General features: G+C 44.9%; 2 protein-coding genes across 5 annotated transcripts in view; one reads left to right on the top strand and one right to left on the bottom strand.

The window, feature by feature from the left end:
• The window catches only part of Fkbp9 (FKBP prolyl isomerase 9), a 49,540-nt gene extending 45,579 nt beyond the window's left edge, over nt 1-3,961 (top strand). Inside the window, exon 10 of the mRNA XM_028861522.2 lies at nt 2,612-3,961. Within this exon, the coding sequence (XP_028717355.1) occupies nt 2,612-2,788 (177 nt within the window). The 3' untranslated portion in view covers nt 2,789-3,961. The remainder of the gene's footprint in view (nt 1-2,611) is intronic.
• A 6,285-nt stretch (nt 3,962-10,246) lies between these two features.
• Nt5c3a (5'-nucleotidase, cytosolic IIIA) overlaps nt 10,247-19,235 on the bottom strand; it is a 40,002-nt gene continuing 31,013 nt past the window's right edge. For all 4 annotated transcript variants that reach the window (XM_028861518.2, XM_028861517.2, XM_028861519.2 and 1 more), the window contains 6 exons: nt 17,981-18,027; nt 16,360-16,445; nt 14,900-14,989; nt 12,649-12,811; nt 11,536-11,736; nt 10,247-10,919 (listed from right to left, as the gene is read on the bottom strand). In XM_028861518.2, the coding sequence (XP_028717351.1) occupies nt 10,818-10,919; nt 11,536-11,736; nt 12,649-12,811; nt 14,900-14,989; nt 16,360-16,445; nt 17,981-18,027 (689 nt within the window). In that variant the 3' untranslated portion in view covers nt 10,247-10,817. The remainder of the gene's footprint in view (nt 10,920-11,535; nt 11,737-12,648; nt 12,812-14,899; nt 14,990-16,359; nt 16,446-17,980; nt 18,028-19,235) is intronic.

Below are 19,235 nucleotides of genomic sequence, written 5' to 3' on the forward strand. Positions count from 1 at the left end.
TGGCTATGCAGATCTCTTGTGATGGTGGGAACTAGCACATGTATGTACCAAGGGCTTTTACACACATTCCCACGCACAGGAACAGAGCTCCTGAGAGATGGAGGGATGTCTCAAACACACAGATCTGGATTCAGTTCCCAGTCACTGGGTGCTCACTGCAGGTCTGCCTGGACAATTGATCTCCAGCTCCACCCTCACAACAGCCATGTGAACGGCATGCTTATGTTTTAGAACAGTGTTTCTCAACCTGTAGGTTGCGACCCCTACAGAGTCACATATCAGAGATTCTGCATATCAGATATTTACATCATATGTAAATTCATATGCAGTAGCGAAATTACAGTTGTGAAGTCTCAACAAAATAATCTTATGGTTGACTGTTACGTCACCACAACAACTGTATTCAAGAGGCACAGCCTTAGGAAGGTTGAGAACCACGGGTTTAGAAGAACCTGCAGAGAAGGAAGTGGCCCATGGAAGGTCTCAGCTACCCAGTGTTTGAGCCAGGGCCACGGCTTCATAGTGGAGTCTTTTGTGCTGTCACGGTGCATTGAGTTAGAGCTCATGGCTTACTCCACTCAAGCTCACGCTCTAGCCTTAACTCTGTCATTTTCCAACATCGGCTTTTCCTGGACCTGGAACGTTCCTTTTACCTTTTGCTACCATTTCTTGTTGTTGTTTGTTTGATTGTTTTATTATATGCATTCCTTTTTTTAAAATTTGTTCTTTTGTTTTTGAGATGAGGTTTTGCTCTGTAGCTGAGGCTGGCCTTGAACTCATGGTCTTCCTGCCTCAGCCTCCTGAGTGCTGGGAATATAGGTATGCACCATTGTTCCTGGACTTATTTTGCTTTTATAAGATGGGTTCTTCTTCTCTTACTCAGGCTAGCCGTGGATTCCCGAGTTCAAACTATCTTCCTTTTAAGTGGTAGGGACTTGAGCTTTCCACGGTGACCAGCTTTTCATTCTTTATTTTCATTTTTTTATGTATATGGATGTTGTGCCTGCATGCATGTCTGTAGCACATGCATGTGGGCTAGAGAGGGTATCAGATCCCCTGGGATTGGAGTTACAGATGGTTGTGAGCCACCATGTGGGTGCTGGAAGTCAAATCTAGGTCCTTTAAAAGAGTAGCCAGTGCTCTGAAGCACTGAGCCATCTCTCCTGCCCCATCCATTCTTTTTATTTTAAAGCTACGCTTGTTCAGCCTTTGTACCTCCAGGCCACTGGCCGTGGCCCTGCCTCTTCAGCATGTGCTGATGTGCACTCCTGCAGGACCCTCTTTTGCTCCCATCATGCCTGCTTGTTGGCAGTTCCTTCTCAGACCTCTTCTCGGCTGTGTCTTCCTGTGGGAGGGTGTCAGGCTAGACCCTGGACTGTGTGCCTTCCTCCTGTCCTGGTGTTACCCCGTCCCTTGGCTTCATGTCCTCCTTAAGTCTTCCAGATTTGGAGCTTCAGCCCTGGCTTATCTCCCCGCTGCGCATTCATATATCCAACTGCTTGCTTTACTTCTTCTTTTATTGAACCTCGATCCTTGTCCTAACCCCACCCTAAGCCTGCCTCACCCTGAGCTTCTCCATGACAGTCACTCACAGCTCCTTCCTTCCGAGAACTGCAGAGGCCCATCTCCAAGGCCTTTCTGTGGCTGTCAGGGCCCTTTCCATCTGCTGGTTCCCACCTCCTCACCAGTCACTCTCTGTGTTTTTGTGGTCCAGCACATGGTCTGAGGACCCACCAGGCAGGCTTCCTCCCGGGGCCTCTGAACCAACTAACTGTTCTCTATGCTTAGAACAGACTCATCCCAGACAACTATTTGGCTCGTTCCCCGACTTCCGTGAAATCTTTGCACAAGTCTCTCTGACCTCAGAGGTTCTACCCTGACCACCAAATTCACTGCTTCAACTCACTCTCCCTGCTTAACCTTCCCTTGTTTTCTCTCCCCACCCTCTCTTTGTAAGTTCAAGTGTAATTTACTTATTATATTCAGGAAGAATATCAATATCACAAAGGCAGTTCTGTTTATGGCGTGTCCCGTGAATTTAGAACGATGCTTGGCACATGGTAGATGCTGGTAGGTTTTTATTGTGAAAGAGTGAATGTGTGGATACGGCACATCCACTGTTTTGGGAGTGGTCAGCCTCGGGTGGGAAGCTAACACTGTTCACGTGCCTGAAGCTGGATACCTGGATCCTAAGGACTTGAGGTCCTTTAGGTAAGGGATTTAAAAACAGTTAAATATTTATCTTTATTTTTTAAATTATGTGTATGTGGGTAGGGGGATATGTGTATGTACATAACAGGTGCCAGAGGAGCCCAGGAGAGAGCATCAGATCCCGTGGGGCTGGAGTTCCAGGTGGTTGTGAACGACCCAACATGGGTGCTGGGAACTAAGTGCTCTTAACTGCGGAGCCATCTCTGCAGCCCCTAGTCCAGGGACTTTCACCTGCATCTCGGGGAGGAATCCCAGGTCGTGTAGCCGTCAAGAACAACTTGGTTTGGAAACACAGACTCTTATTTCACAGTTCCCCCCGGCTTTAATGCCACAACAGTTCAGGCTTGGTTCTGCATTCTCAGCTCTGCCATTTCTCACGTGTGTTCTGTCTCCTTTCCAGTTCTCAGAGTACATTCATGCCCAAGTGGCATCAGGCAAAGGGAAGCTGGCTCCCGGCTTTAATGCTGAAATGATCGTGAAGAACATGTTCACCAACCAGGACCGGAATGGAGATGGGAAGGTCGTGGCCGAGGAATTTAAACTCAAGGACCAGGAAGCCAAACATGATGAACTGTAAGCCTGACACGAACCAGTTTGTGCCAAGGAGTGCATGACACCAAGTGACCTGTCATGGCAGAGCATGCTGTCAAGGTGTGAAGGTTTCTAGGAAGGTGTGACGTTAGCAAGTAGTAGGTGGGCCGTGTAGTACCTGGTGCATACATTGGGGTGGGTTGATGTCTGTGGTGAGATTTCAAGTGACAGTAATTAGAATCTGTGCAGAGGGCCTTGACATGGGGAAGTCTGTGCTGCCAAACTATTTATGGGTCTTCTGGGAAGTTGTGTCACTAAAGGAACATTATTTCATAGAAGACATAGCTGTTATGGAGGAAACAGAAGTACCAGGTGTCTACCTAAAGAGAATTTTTTTTTTTTTTTTAAATCTTGCTGGTGTCTTAAAAAAAGGTTCATTCCATGGGCAGCAAGAGAGCATGAATGCCCCTGCAAGGTTCCCTGTGCTCTTCTTCGTGCCCTGCACAAGGTCTGGTGATACCAGGCCCTGTCTGTGCACCACCCCTACAAATCCCCATTTCATGCTTTTCCAGTTCACGCCCTACCCTGGCCGCTCTCTAGTTGGTAGTGTGACTTGAAGGTTTAACAGGAGCTTCCTGGATAGGAAAAAACACAGACCAGGTGGAAGCTGTCTTAGCCCACGAGTCGAGAATTTGGCCTGTCTTTGCTCTGTAGGAGTCTGTGCTTGGCTCTTCCTTATCTTTGTGACACCGTCCTGTCCGGCTCTCTCTCCACTCTGCATTCCTTGGTTCGATAGATCCATGTAGGGCTGACGCTGGGTCTCACTGCTCAGCCAACAGAAAATTCTACTGTGACTCAAGTGGATGTGTTAGCCCACTAACACAGGTGGTGGCATTTTTTTTTTCTTTCTGCCACTCATTTGTGTCTTGGAGGGCAAATTTGAGGTCTCCTGCTGTAGCAAAGTCCTAACATTGTTCAGGCCAGACCGTTCCCACGCCATGTGGTAGCCATGTTCCTGCCTTATGTCCTGTCCCCAAGTCGTGTTGGCGCTTATCCTGAAGTAATCAAGGTTTTTCCTTTTGAAATGGCTTTTTAAACAAATTGAAACTGTTTTGTACTGATGTTGCCCTGAGATAGTTCATGCAAATGCTGTGCACTTGTTCGATGGAGTTAATGTTGGAAACCTGACTTTTTTTCTGATATAAAATGTTGAATCTTATCATCTGGCTTTGTGGTGTTTTATTTGAAAATGGAGAGGATTTTATGAGAATGTGGTCTGTGGTCAGTCCAACCCCCTTGACAAAAACCTGACAGGACAGCATTGCATTTTTTACAGAGCGCTGTGTGGGACACTGGGACATCTATGGTGTGTGTGTGTGTGTGTCCTGAGAGGAAACACTAGATAAACTATTCAAAGGACTGTTTACAGGTGTGTGGGCAGGGCCCAGAGGAGCAGAAAATGGTGAGATACTGTGAAGATAGGTTGCTTAGCAACAGCTGGAGTCTATTTGCCACTCCTGGGCCTGGAGGTTAAAAGGTGAATCAAGTGAAGAATGAGAGGCATCGTCTTTTCTCACCCTCCTGTCTAGTGCCTGGCTCCCATCAGGTGAGCTCCTACCTAAGCCAGAAGGAGAGGACCTCAGGGCCTGGGTTTCTCAAAGGTGGGCCTCATGGAGTGGACAACTTGTGAAGAGTGAAGTTTGGGGCGATGACGCAGTTGGCAAGGTTCTTGCCATGCAAGAGAATCCGAGTTTGATCCCGAGAACCCACAGGAAATAGCTGGGCGTGGTGGTGAGTGCTCACAGTCCCAGTGCTGAGGAGGTGAAGCAGAGCCGCCTGGAGTTTGGAGTCATCCTGGGTTATAGGGTGGGTAGTACCAGGCTAGAGAAGGCCACATAGCAAGACCCCCTCTAACACATCTAAAGAGATGGGGGGGGGGGCGATTTTATTAGCTGGCCTGTCTGAAGGACTGTAACCCTGAGCACTCACCGGCTACTTTACTATAGGCTTCCTGGCACAGGTATTTAAAGTCCTTTCCCCTTGGCTCTCCTAAGGAACTTGGGCCCTTTCATTTAATAAGGAGAGTGCTGTCAATTATTTAGGTCTTGTTTCAGCTTATATTGCTCATATTTAAAATGCGGGTAAAGTTTGTGGTTTTTTTTTTTTTTTTTTTTTTTTGGTTTTTTGAGACAAGGGTTTCTCTGTGTAGCTTTGCGCCTTTCCTGGAACTCACATGGTAGCCCAGGCTGGCCTCGAACTCACAGAGATCCGACTGGCTCTGCCTCCCGAGTGCTGGGATTAAAGGCGTGCACCACCACCGCCCGGCTGAGACTGGGCTTTTACGTCTCTAGTCTATTACCAAACTCTTGCACTCAAGCGATCCTTCTACCCCAGCTTCCAGAATAGTTGGGATAACAGACATCCACCATCACACTTGGTTTAGCTTGGATTTTATTTATTTATTTTAATTCATGAGTCTCTAGACCAGGCTGGTCTTCAGCATCTCCTGCAGCTGAGGGCTGGGATTGCAGGCCATCACACGCAGTTAATGCAATGCTGCATAAACCCAGAGTCTCTCATCAACTTCCCAAGTGCTGGATTACAGGCACGTGCCATCACAGCTGGTTTGGTGGGAAGCCTATAGGCCTTGGGAGCTTGCCCTTCAAGAAGACTGGAATTCCTTTATTTCCTGGCTACAAGGTGTAAGTTTTGCTTTGTTATGTATTCCTGCCTCTATGGCCTACCATTTCTTCCTTTTTTTTTTTAAATAAAATATTTTTTAAAATAATGTAATTCTTTACTGATTCTTTGGAAATTTCACATCTTGCACCCCAGTCCCACACACCTCCAAGTCCCTCCATATCCTCCCCTCACCCCTACAGCACTCCCCAATTAATTAAAAACAAAAACAATGCTTTAATTCTCCCTCTCTCCAACCCTCTTCATTCATCCTAGTGGCACTGGGTGCTGTGGTACGTCACAAAGCTCTTTTGTCCACTCAGCCCCACCCACATATTTATTGCACTGAGTCATTGTTGTGGTTCAAGGCCTCAGGCACACCTTCATCACTGGACCCTCACTGAAACTCCTTTAGGATATACTGCTGTTGCCCCGAGTCATGGAGATCATGTGGTTAGGGTTCCAGAGGACCAGTCCCTTCATGCACTGCAGGTCATAGATGAGGTAGATGTCAGGGTGGGCCAATCCAAGGCCCAGGATGTGGGTCTGCGTGGTAGCTGAGCTGGTCAGGCAGGGCCCCTGGGGCCACCTACCTCCGGTGAGGGGCAGAGCCAGCTCTTCTGCTGCGGTGTCCAGCGAGACGCAGGGTATGGTCTACCTTTTCACAGGCCCAGAGGACGAAGAATTTTGAGCCCAAATGAACTTTCGCCTTCATTATCTAATTGTTTGTATTGATGGAGAAGCTGACTGCACAATGTAATGAACAGCCAATTTTATAGTTTCTGTTGGAAGGTCTCCTTTGTATTTGGTATCTTATGCAACTCAAAGACTCTATGGAGCATTGAAGGTATGTTTCCATTTTCAAATGCTTCTGTGATCCTGTTCCATTCCCAGGGCTCCTTATGCCCATTTGCAGGTATCAGGCTCCTCTAGTCATCCACCCTGCATATTTCTTCAGCAATTTGAACTTCATTTCCTAAGATTGACTTTCTGTTTTATTATTTCTTTGTCTTCTTTGAGTTGCCCGAACATAGCTGTAACCATTCTTTTGAATTCTGTCTGGGAGTTCCAGGTCATTTTCATTAGGGGTCATCATTATGGAACTTGTATTTTTGGAGATATGTGTACTTTCTGCATGTGTGGGTTGTTTTTTGTACTTTGTTGAGATCTGTGCATTTGAAGCTAAGTTTGGTGGTTGAGTTTTTCCTTTCTTTTTTTTGTTCAGGTCACCTTCTTTCAACAGAGGTGTATGCAGTGTTTCCTAGTATGGTGAGGCTTGTGATTTCCTGGTGGGATTTAGGGATACAGTCTCTAGTCCAGGTCCCGGGTCTTCTGTTGGTCATCTAGTCAAGTGTCCACAGTGGCTAGGTCAAGGAGGTTGAAACAAGTTTTCCCAGGTAGTGTGGACTGGTCATGGGTCTCAAGCCTGGAGAGGACAACTGGAGGGTCATATGGTGGGCGTGGCTCCCAGGGAGGGAGGAGACTGGGTCTCAAGACCACAGTTGGTGGCTGGACTTGCTGGTGGAGAATGGGCTGGGGAGTGGACCCAAAGGAAGTGAGAGAGGCTGGGGGGAGGGGGCATGTGGTCCCTATCAAGCCGCTGAGGGCTTGGGCAACCTAGATGGAGGAGGGTCTTCAAGAAGACGACTAGGAATGGAATCTTCTTGGGTCTTAGGACAACTTGGAACAGATGGATCATCCAGCACATTTAATTACTGTGAGCCATTCACCTTTTATCTCCATGGCTCTATCTGCACAGCTTACCATAATTTGTTTTAGATCCTGTACCCAAAAGGTTTTCTCAGGTTAACCTGCACCTACCAATCCATGTGCCAGCATTTTGATGGGGCGCTTGGCAGAGATCTGCACCTCACCTTTGCAGGAAAAAAAAAAAAAAAGCCCATTTGCTTTTCTTTCTTTCTTTTTCTTCTTTCTTTCTCTCTCTCTCCCTCCCTTCCTCTCTCTCTCTCTTTCTATTCTTTTTGAGACAGGGTCTTGCTGTGTAGCTGTGTGGCTTTGAACTCATGATTCTCCTGCTTCATCCTAAGTTCTGAGGTTATAGGCATGTACCACTGTACCCAGCCCCAGCTTCTGATTTAAAAAGCCCTGCAGTTTTACCTACAGTTGATGCCGTTCTTTCTTTTGAACATGACACCATTGTGTGTTCTCAGTCCTCTGACCACTAAACTTTCTCCTGTAATATCTCCGCACACCCATCTCCTTCCTTGGAGAGCTGTTGCTGCTTCCTCCTTAACTCTTACAGCTGGCGTCTGCCTCCCCATAGGCTCCAGCTTCACTATCACCCCCTCAAAGAAGCGCTGATTCACATTATTGTGATCTACATGACATGTACACGTACACATCATGTGTGTGCGAGAGAGGGGATGGGGTATGTCTGGGCACATAGCCTGTATGTGGAGGACAGAAAACAACCTGTGGAAGTTGCTTCTCAACTCCTAGCCTGTGGGTTTCAGGAGTGAACTCAGGTTGTCAGACCAGGTGACGTGTCTTCCTGCTGAGTTATCTCCTCAGCTCCCATAACTCGGTTCTTGATGGCTACATGAAGAAACTGAACTCTGAAAACCAAACTTGATTGCAAATACCCTGAGCTTCAGGAGTAATCAGGTAGCAGTGAGAGGTGATGGGTTACAAGCCTGTAGTAGCAGGGCCTTGGAGAATACCAGGTCTCAGGATGGCCACGTTACGGCTGACAGAACCTGACGAAGCGGGGGCTGCACCCTGCTTAGAATGCAGATCTTGGGATCAGAATGTTCCAGTGATAGAGTACTTTCCTATCCCATGCAGAAGCCCTGGGTTTGATCCATAGCACTTAAGAAAAAAGAATGTAGATCTTATCTTCGTTTTTCGACACAAAGTTATTGTGTAGCCTAAGCTGACCTCAAACTTATTATGTTCCTCCTCTCAGGGTCTGAGCACACATTGTATGTATCCATTCCCATGTCTGCCTCATTAACTTCAGTATTCTTTACAGGCAATGTATGTTATTTATGGGGACTTATGATAAAGCCCTTTGTAAACAGCCAGTAGGAGAAGCTGTGGGGAGTGGAGGAAAACTCTAAATGAAGTGGAAGGAGTGGATGAAGTCCTGAGTGAATATCTGTTATTGACAAGGACCCCCATGCCCCGGACCCGTGGGAACTGGTGAAGTCTTCCCTGGTTGGAGTGCAAACTGACAGTTGATAGTATCAACTGCATCTTCCTCCTCCTGGATGTTTACAGCCGGAGGGAGACTGCTCCCCTGCAGACACCTCCTACTGAGACTCGCCAGTCCCTCTTCCCTGTGCAGAAACAGCAGAGTTGGGGCTCAGTAGTAGGTGCGGCTCCAGCAGACTGAGCACAGTCCACTTGACCCCAGCTTTCCTGTATGTGTGTCTGTCCTCTCACTGTTCTTTCTTCACCCCAGTCAGGTTTCTAGAACCTAGCTGTGCAGCATCTGCTGAGAGGCCTTGACCATGATACAGGAGCCAAGTGTTATCATTAGATTATTGATTATATGTGGAATGCCTTCCGAGAAGTCCTGATAGGCTTATATTAGCTACAATTTTACTTTTAAAAAATGTGGTTGTGGGGAATGAAGTAAGGGCCTTGTAAATATTAAAAATGTTAAAACTGAATAATACTTGGAGCCCATAGGTTTACATTTAGAAATTTTTTATTTGATACGGGATCTTGCTATGTTGCCCAGGCTGGTCTTGAACTTGGTAGGTTCAAGCGCTCGTGTGGGCGCAGCCTTCCAAGCTGCTGGGACTGCCCATGTTTGCCACCACATCAGGCTTACCATTTACTCTTGAGTTTATTTGGAAGTACTTCATATTAAATACTTTTGCTCTTTCATATGTTGTTTATTAAAAAATTAAAAACACCAATGGAGGATAAGGATAAGAGGTTTTCTATCATTTAATCTTGCCTTTTTGCTCCATCTCATTGGGCTAGAGACTGCTCTTCACAATGAATGGCCAGACCAATCAGATCATACCTGGTGACTGTAAGTAAATCACTTGGTTGCCCTCAGGAGCTGAAGTTCAAATGGTATAGTCAGGATCCAGTGTATAACGGTGGGAACTAAACCCTCTGGGATGGAGCCTGGAGAAGGCCCTCACTTTGCATTACCTAGGCCCCAAGGGACCCGTGTGATGTCTGATGAGATGTCCTGGGCATTTGAATACTTGGTCCCCAGATGGTGCTGCTGTTTGGGGAGGCTTAGGAGGTGTGGTCTTGGAGGAAGTGGCACTTGGGGAGGCTCTTGCTAGTCTGTTCCCTCTGCTTGGGCCTGCTGTCCCGCCTGCCACCCGCCCCTGCCTCACCATCTGAGGCCTCTCTCCCGGAACTGTAAAAGCCAAACCCGCCATCTCTTCTCTAAGTGGACTTGGCTGCGGTGTTTTAACAGGGCGATAGAAAAGTAACTAATATATTCAGCTATACTTGGTCTCTGAAACTCTGACAATGAACCCTTTTCTTGTGTTCAAAAAAAAGAAAAGAATTTTCATGGTCCTCAGTATTTTTGAAGGATGAATTAAAAAATTTCCGGTAATTTTTTTTATGCATAGGCTTACTTATGTATTTTGAAAGTAGGAGTAATGTAAACATCTACTATGACAGAGATTAGGAATGAAGAAAGGAACTGAGAAGAAAAAAACACGACAGTGCCCAACAGATACAAATATTTGCGAATAGGTGTTTTTGTTTTTGTTCCTCTGTCTCATGGAGCCGAGGCTGGTCTGACTTGCGACCAACCTCTATTTCCCATGTGCTAGGGTTACAGGCATAAGCCACCATGAAGGGATGAATATGGTCAACACCAGAATTTAAAAAAGCTTTCCATTTCAGGTTTATTTTCAGGGTTTCACACAGAATATCTGCAATGTCAGTGATACAGACACCAAGTTTTTCACATACTAAGTGCCGGACTTCCCTGGCAAGTATTCTTCCAGACAAAAGAACCAAAGAAAACACAATTTCAGGAGATGGTCTCATCACACTCCACCCAAAGTACAAAGCTGGCAGTGGTTAAAATCAGAGACACCATCAACCAAGACAGTGGCCTCTGAGCCTCCACACTCACCTGGTAAAGATGCCCAGAAACTGCAGAACACCAAACTACAAAATCCACTTTGGAAAAGGAAGTTAACTTTCTAATTTTTGCCTTAAGATCATTTTTAATTGCTTTAAAAAAAATCTGGTGAGTATCATGATGGAGGCGGAAGAAGGGGCAGCAGTTTATAGGTTCAACCCGTCTGCGGAGGAGAAGGCTCCCATCGGGAGGGAAGGGAGACTGCCAAGAGCAAGGATGTGTTATAAATAAGAGTCTTTCCTCAAGCTGGCCAGTGCTGGTTTCAGCTGCACCCGTGGGAGACGTCCTCTCACAAACGGTTTGTTTATAATGTCTTTTGTAAAATCGAGTTGACGACCTCCAGTGATTCTTCTTTAACTAAAACAATATCGTAAGAGTCCATGTATTTTTCTAAAAGCTCATCTACCTAATCAACAGAAGAACAAAAATAAAATTAACATACAGAGAAAGGCAAATAATTTCAGTTTTAACCCCATAATGTTAGATCTGTAGAATACAAATCTATTTTCAAGAAAGTTTTGAAATACAAACATTCTAAAATTCTGCATAAAGGAAATCATTTTGTTTCCGATGAAGATTTGAATTTTCTGAGTCAGGGTCTTGCTGTATTGGCTCACCCTGGCCTTCAGCTTTGAGTCATCCTGCCTCGGCCCCGTGATCTCTGGGACGACAGGCCTGCATCACCGTGGCTAGCTTACTCTCAGACCTGACTCCGGGCAGGAAGTTTTCAACAGGTACTTTTCTCCCTAAATAGTTTCTTTCCACTCCAGCGGTTCCGACTTTGGGAACTTTGTAGTAGCACATTTGGCAATGCACGGAGACGTTTTTGATACTCATGTCTAGGGAGTGCTGCCCACTGCCACTCTGAGAATATGACCTGCACGTATCACACAAGGCTGTGCTGCGTGTCTCCTCTATTCACTGCCAAAGGAGGGCAGTAAAATGACTTCCTCACATGCCTTTGGCAATGTTTCATCCTAAGTTTTTAAAAAGAAAATTCAGCTACAGCACTGCACACTCACTCTGTCATTCAGATATCCAATTTTCAGAATGTGTTCAACGTTGGCCACGCCGTCTGCCATCCTCAAGTCCCCCTGGGAGTCCCCCAGCAGAATGATGTTGCTGTTGTCTTTCAGCTGGCTGAAATAGTCTGTATTCTTCAAGGCACCGTCGTGTTTGTTGAATACATGAATTAGTTCTCCTTTGAATCCTTTCAGCACTCCCTATGAAAATAGTTTAAAAAACAGCTGAAGAAAAACTTCATCATACTTATTGAAGGCGTGTGTATGTGTGGAGGCACACGTGGCAGTGAGTATTTGGAGGGTAAGGGACGACTTGGAGGAGCTGGCCCCTCCTACCCTGTGCAGCTGGGGACTGAAATCCGTTGTCAGGCTTGGTGGGAAGAAGCACCTTTTGAGTACTGAGCCATCTCTCTGGCTTGAAATAATGGGTTTTACATATTCTACTTGTTAGAACTTTTACATTTTATGATTCTAAATAGACGCCACTATTTATCTCATCTTTAAATTGGTCTTTGACTTGATTTCAAAACACAGAAGTCCATCACATGACAGGTAGGGCGGGCTCCAAAACACAGCACATTCTCTACTTTAAATGGCAACTCAGCTAATCACGGATTCAATTTTTACTTTGCATTTTGTTCCTATCCGAAGGATTCTATTTTATGTTTATTTTTACTGTTTTGGGTTTTTATTTTATTTTGCTTGAGGCTATGTGGCCCAGGCTTTAAGCTCATGACCCTACCCTCAGCCTTCTGAATGCTGGGGTTGCATCATTCTCCAACATGCCCACAACATTTTACAGTAAACTCATTCAGAAAATGCCAGTATGATTCACTTTTCCCCACTTAAGATGTAGTCTTCAGGGGTGCACAGTTAAACTACTGTCACGCAAGTTTTGTGAATTTTAATATTAACTTATTAATAAGACTTTAAGGAGGGCATAAAACACACATACAATACTGAGGGAGCAAATGAATGAATCCCATTAATAGCCTGTCAGCATCATCTAATTTAACGACCATCTACCTGATATTATTAAAGAACATGTGAATTTACATGGCTAAAATACTTCAGATTGGAGAGTAGTCTTAAGGAATGAGTTCATATTCTTACATTTTCATCAAAATCCATGAAGTTGGATACTACTTTGACATTTGAATGATAAACTCCAGCTTGACGTATAACTTCTTCAAGCACGTCACCGATACCAGCCGAAAATATGAACACAGGGATGCTGTGCTGTTGAAGTTTACCAAAGAAATTCTCATATCCTTCCCTGCGAGAGGAGGCAGAGTGTTAATGAGCAAGATCTCTCTCTCTCTCTCTCTTTCACACACACAGAAGATATAAAGCAAAATATTTCTACCTATTTCTACAAATCATATTCTCATTCGAAAACAATGACCAAGTCAAGAGCTGACTCTTTACCCTGCTATTAGTTCTAACAGTGCAAGTTAGATGGTTTTAGACTCACAGCAAGCATGGATAAAAGCCTACAATTTACACCATTTAAAGGCAAGGGTCAAACCTGCAAAGGTCTCTAGGCGAGCTGGAAGGCCGCCTGCCCGAGGCCCTGCTGCTCTTCCTCCCTCCGCAAGAGCAGAGCAGCAAGCCTAGCTGTGCTCTTCCACCCGTCAGGGCTCCTTTCCAGACTGTCGAGCCCCACCATCCTTCCTTCTCTGGACGACCCGCTTCCCTTCACCAAATAGTTCATCCACTCATGTCACACATACAGTTAAATTCAGATGGAAGCAAGGCTACAGTGTTATATCCCTCCTCTCTTACTACTGTCCTGTTCTTCCTCTTCCCTCCATTTATACCTCTTCTTCCCCATTCCTCTATGTTCATATCAAATGTAGGTTTAAATGTAAATACATATTTATACTTAAGGCCACACCCTGAATATGAGAGAAAAGGTGTGGTATTTGTCTGTCTGAGCCTGGCTTATTTCTCTTAACATGGTTATCTTCAATTCTATCCATTTTCCCTAAAATGAAATAATCTCATTCTTGTTTGTAAAACCTTAAACTCTCCTCTTTCCTTTTCACTCTCTACCAGCTCCAGGTTCAATTAAAATCTTGGTACTTATGAGTGAACCACTCAATTGTCCTTACATTTCAACCTTTTCTTCTTGAAACATAATCACTATCATTCCAGGAGAAAAGGGATTGGGGGTAGTTTAGTGAGAGAGTGATTTCCCAATGTGGAGGCCCCAGGTTCAATCCCAGCACAGAGGGAAGGAAAACAACATCACCCTATTTGCCAGACAAGTAGAAAAAACTTAAGGTTGGTTAAAATACTGAAGTAAGTGTGATGATTTTCACAGTTATAACCTACACATTACAAATACTGTGTGTGGTGTGCAGTCCTTGCTAAGCAGACCAAGTTGGCCTTCAGCTGGTTGTGATTCCCCCACCTCTGCCTCTTAAATATTATAATCGCAGGTTTTGACACCATGCCAAGCCTCACAAGTATTTTACCTATAAACTAAAAAAGTTTCCTTCCCTGTAAAGTTTTCAAAGCACGAGAACTCCGAAGGTAGATTCATGTAACCTTAGAAACAATTCTTAGTTGAAACCTTTCTAGCTTATAAATATTTCCTTTAAATTTCAGATCTTTCAAAACTGATTTCCTAAAGAACTTGAAAACAATAGTTACATCAGTCTCTACATTATTCTTAATTTTTTTTTTTTTAATTTTGGAGAAAGGGAATATGGAAATACAAATCATTACTTAAAACTTTTTTTTAAGATAGGGTTTCATGTATCCCAAGCTGGCCTCAGACTTGCTATTTCATTCAGGATCTTCCTGCCTCTGATTCCTAAGTGCTGGGACTATAGGCATGAGCCGCCATGCCCAGGTTTTAAAAAAATGATTTCAAAAAATTTTATTTTATGTGGATAGGTGTTTTGCCTGCATGTATCTCTGTATATCAAGTGCATTCCTGGTGTCCATGGAGGCCAGAAAAGGGTGTTGGGTCCCCTGGAACTGGGGTTATAGATGGCTGTGAGCTGCCATGTGGGTGCTGGGAATTGAACCCTGGTCCTCTGGAAGAGCAGCCAGTGCTCTAATCAGCTGAGCCATCTCTCCAGCCCCTTACCATGCCAGTTTTACTCAGTGCTTGGACCACACAAAGAGCTGTGGGCAGGCAAGACAAGCACTCTGCTAACTGAGCTGCACCCCAAGCCTAACAGCCCTAACCTACAGTTTTTCTTATCTCACCACTATTCATTTTCTTACACTGATGTGTTTTAATTATTTTATGGAATAATGCGGTTGCTTATCTTAATTAAAAACACATAATTGAATATATACAATAGTAGTTAATTCTGGAGACAATAAAAACAAAACCCAGGAGACTTACTTGAGCATGACATCAGAGTCCGCCACAATCTCTTTAAGTTTGGCTTTTGGTATGCCTTGTTCAACAAGCAAACCATGTGATTTAGTATACCTGGAGTTAGGACCAAAGGAGGGGAGAGAGACAGTTAAAATATTGGAACGATTATCTTCACTGCAAAGCGTTCCTGAGTGTGAGATCACGGCTGCTGGTCCTCACTGTGTGGACTTAACTCTGAGACTAAGGAGCTTAAAATGGGTGATGGTGTTTCCCTGGATGTCAGATCTCACAAACCCAGCCCCCCTGTAACTACGTCAGTGAGGCAAACCAGGAGACGGCTGCAAGCTTTCCTCCGAGAGTCAATCCAACCTGGGCTGGCAAGCTCCTTTCATCTGCTTGCAGTTTACATTTCCCTGAAATCTCTAAGTACGGGAACGCGGCCTAGTGTAAGAGAGAATTCCTTGGTAGGAAAGTGTTCTGCATAGGCTGGCCTGCTTCATTCTTACACAGATGGCCACAGCAGCACAGGATGATGTGCCGTTAGAACTCAGCTCCTTACAATGGAACTCCCTTCACCTAGTAACCGAGCATGCCCAGAATATTAAAGTGATTCCTGCCTTTCTCCAGCTCTCCCCCTCTTTCCTCTTGTGAGACAGCTTAATGCTGGAAAGCCCTCGTGGGCCGATACTCCCTGTGCAACCTGGAAACAATCCCTCTGCCTCAGCTTTAAGTTCTGGGATTACAGGTGCACACACTACGTTGTCTCAGGAACTGGAGCTTATTCCCTCCCCCAGATAAACCTAACTGCAAACAGTTCTTTCTCCACCTAGAAATCAATCTCTAACTTTTCCAAACCAGCTCCGGTTTTGATCCTGCAGGTAGGCAGAGAAAGTCTCTCCCCAGCATTCACTACCACATACAGGTGAACTGTCCATGCTCCCCGTCAGCTACCGGGAATATTCCTGGCCTCTTTAAAATGTCAAAGCAGTGTTGCCGCTCAAATCAAAGCACTTTCCACTTCTGGGAATGCTTCTCTGAGGAACGGGTGGACTCCTCTGCACCTCTACATTTGCCGAGGTCTATCTTGTCCGGGAGCTCCACACAAAGCTCTCTCTGAGGTCTACTCGGATGCTGCAGCGTGATGAACACAGTCAACACCAGGGGCCAGGGCTCCAGGTTGGGGCAGGCGTGGCGTGGCGTGAACTCTACTCCTCTTTCTTTGTGCTTAGGTCATGTCTTGTCTAAGAAGCTTTAAAGTAAAGACCTGGCTTTAAGACTTACGTGCCAGGCCTTTTATTGACTCTCACTGCATGCCGTCTTGAGACCAATCACGAGCTGTTAATTCACCGTGGCGACTCTAGGTTTTCTGTATTCACTGTCTGTGTGTCTAGCTGCACACATTAAAGAGGAGAACGGGCCACGACTCTTAACTGGGCCGCTGCATTCCCAGCACTGCAGTGACCCACCACCCCAGAGGCACTCACCACTCTACCATATAAGGGAACTTCTCTTCCACAGTGAGGTCAGGATCAACTTCAATAGCGTAATACCGCTCCTTCAGCTGCAGTAACTAGGAGGAAACAGTAACTTAGTTGTGAGGATTACAGAGTTCTGTCACTTACCTGACTATTACAGAAAACAATGTAAACAATAAAAGACAATGGGGGCCTTTAAGCTACTTTTCAGTAAAGATTAAAACTGGAGATGGTTTGCTCTTCGGTTACATATAATTAGATACAGCCGCAGAAACCACTTTACTTCCAAGTCAGCAATTCAGAATGTCATTAGAAAAAATGGGAGGTTTATTTTCAGGCTTGGCTCTGCTGGTGCTGTGGACTGAACGTAAGGCATCGAACATGCTCGGCAGGTGATCTCACCAACCTGCCACTGAGCCATGGACCAGCCCTAGTTTTACTTTCTATTTTGGGCCAGGTTCTGTGCTAAGTTACCCAGGTGGCTTTGAACCTTCAAATCCTTCTGCCTCAGCCTAAGTAGCAGGATTACAGGCCTGAACCACCAGACCTGACAACAAGTTTAGTCCTGAAATCAAAGTAATTAACTTCGATAGGCACCCTGAGTTGCCCTGTTAAGATGGAGGCAGGCACCCCAGAACACCCTGATCAGTTTAAGAAGGGAAATTAGCACGAGACTAAAGCACCTTTGCCTTCCCAGTTAATGTAAGGACCCAGAGTGTTCTAATAACAACTTCTAACACTGGTTGTGCTGGTGATGGTTGCACACCCTGTAATCAATCCTAGCACTTGGGAGGTCAAGGAACAGGAGCTCCACGTTTTCCTCAGCTAGCCAGTGAGTTCAAAGTTAAATGAGACATCCTGTCTTGAAGAAAAAAAAAACAAAAGCCAGGATAGAATTCATACAATAAACCTGATATTTATTGACTGCTTACTATGTGCCAGATATGACTACAAGCACTTAGCATTCATTTCAGTTCTTTCGGGGGCTGAGGGTGGGTGGAGGATAAGGTCTCACTGTGTAGCTAAGGCTGGCCCTCAACTTGAAATCATCTCACCTCAGTACTCTAGTCTGGGATTATATGTGTATGTCATTGTGGTAATATATTGTGTCCCCCAATATCTTGTGCATCCTAATAAACTTATCTGGGGTCAGAGGACAGAACAGCCACTAGATAGACATAGAGGACAGAAAATGGTGGCGCTCACACCTATCCGCATGGATCTCTGTGAGTTCAAAGCCACACTGGAAACGCCAGGCATGGTGACTCATGCCTTTAAGTGATGGCAGAAAGCAGAAAGGTATATAAGGCATGAAAACCAGGAACTAGCCTGGTTAAGCTTTTAGGCTTCTGAGCAGCAGTTCAGCTGAGATCTATGAGGCTTCCAGTCTGAGGAAACAGGATCAGCTGAGGAGCTGGTAAGTCGAGGAAGCTGTGGCTTGCTCTGTTTCTCTGATCTTCCAGCTTCACCCCAATATCTGACTCCAGGTTTGTTTTTATTAATAAGACTCTCTAAGAATTATTCTACATGCCATCATGCCTAGCTTTTTACATTCATTCCTGTCTGAGTAAAACTAATCAGCTGAGACAATGAAGGATTAACTATGCATTTGAAATGACTTGATACTTACCTTTCTACGACATTCGTCTGTAACAAGTTTACAGTTGTCAATGATATCTGGAGGGTGGGAGAGGGAGGAGAGGGGGGGAGGGGGGAGAGGGGGAGAGAGAGAACAGCACAGGCATTAAAGAAAATATTCTGGTTGATACTACCACTAATAAAGATCCCTTGCTTCTTTTATTTTTAAAACCCAAGTCGATTACTGTGGTTACTGCAATTGTTGGCCTCAATGCTGTAATTCAAATGGCATTGCTACAGGAGGTAATGGTTTCAAAATGTGAGATTTAGTAATTCTTCACATACAGTACTGAGCTAGACAGTTCAAGACCTTCAAACAATCTATTATGTTTCCACTTTCATCTTCCTTTTTAATACACAGAAGCAGCAAATACATCTTGGCGTATATCATTTTCCTTTTCTCTCTATTTTGAGACAGGGTGTCCTGGTTAGATTTAAACACGACACAAACCAGAGTCACCTGGGAAGAGGGAACATCAATTGAGGAATGGCCTCCAACGGACTGGCCGTGGCCATGTCTGCGGGACCTTTTGCTTGATTAATAAGTGATGTGAAAAGGCCCAGTCCACTGTGGGGGATTCTACCAGACAAGGTGGTCTTGGGTGGTGTAAGAAAGCGAGCTGAGCAAGCCAGTGTGCCTCCCTGGTTTCTGCTTCAGTTCCTGGCGTGATTTCCCTCGGCGATGGGCTGTAATCTGAAAGCCAAATATACCCGTGCTTTCCCCAAGTCGGTTCTGGTCTCTGTTTTACTGAAACAGTGGGAACCCAACTAGGACAGAAGGTCTCATGGAGCCCAGGCTGGTTTTGAATTCAGGATCCTTCTGCATCCACTGCCCCACTGCTGGGATTATAGGCACAAACCAGCCATGCCCAGTTTATGCCGTCTTAAAGAGACTGAACCTCTAGGGCCTCATGCATGTAAGGCCACCACTCTTGAGCTACATCCCCAGCCACGAAAGATACCATTTTTGAAAGGATGATACTTCATGTAAAATATTTCCTCTCAAAGTTTTATTTATTATTAATAAATTAGGTAAGATAAGATCAAGTCAAATCTACCGTTTTGAGTTCTTTTCATTTAATGTTATACTCTGTATTTTTCATATAATTAAAGCTCCATAAATACCACTCACAATGGTTGTACAATTTTTCCAGCGTTAAATTATTTTCAGTTGCCTTCTAAGCTGTTGTCATTATAAATCATTTCATTCTGTGTTGTCACAAATCAATGTCAAAGCTTTGTACATG

The sequence above is a fragment of the Peromyscus leucopus genome, chromosome 3 (assembly GCF_004664715.2).
Source record: "Peromyscus leucopus breed LL Stock chromosome 3, UCI_PerLeu_2.1, whole genome shotgun sequence".
Classification (NCBI taxonomy): domain Eukaryota; kingdom Metazoa; phylum Chordata; class Mammalia; order Rodentia; family Cricetidae; genus Peromyscus; species Peromyscus leucopus.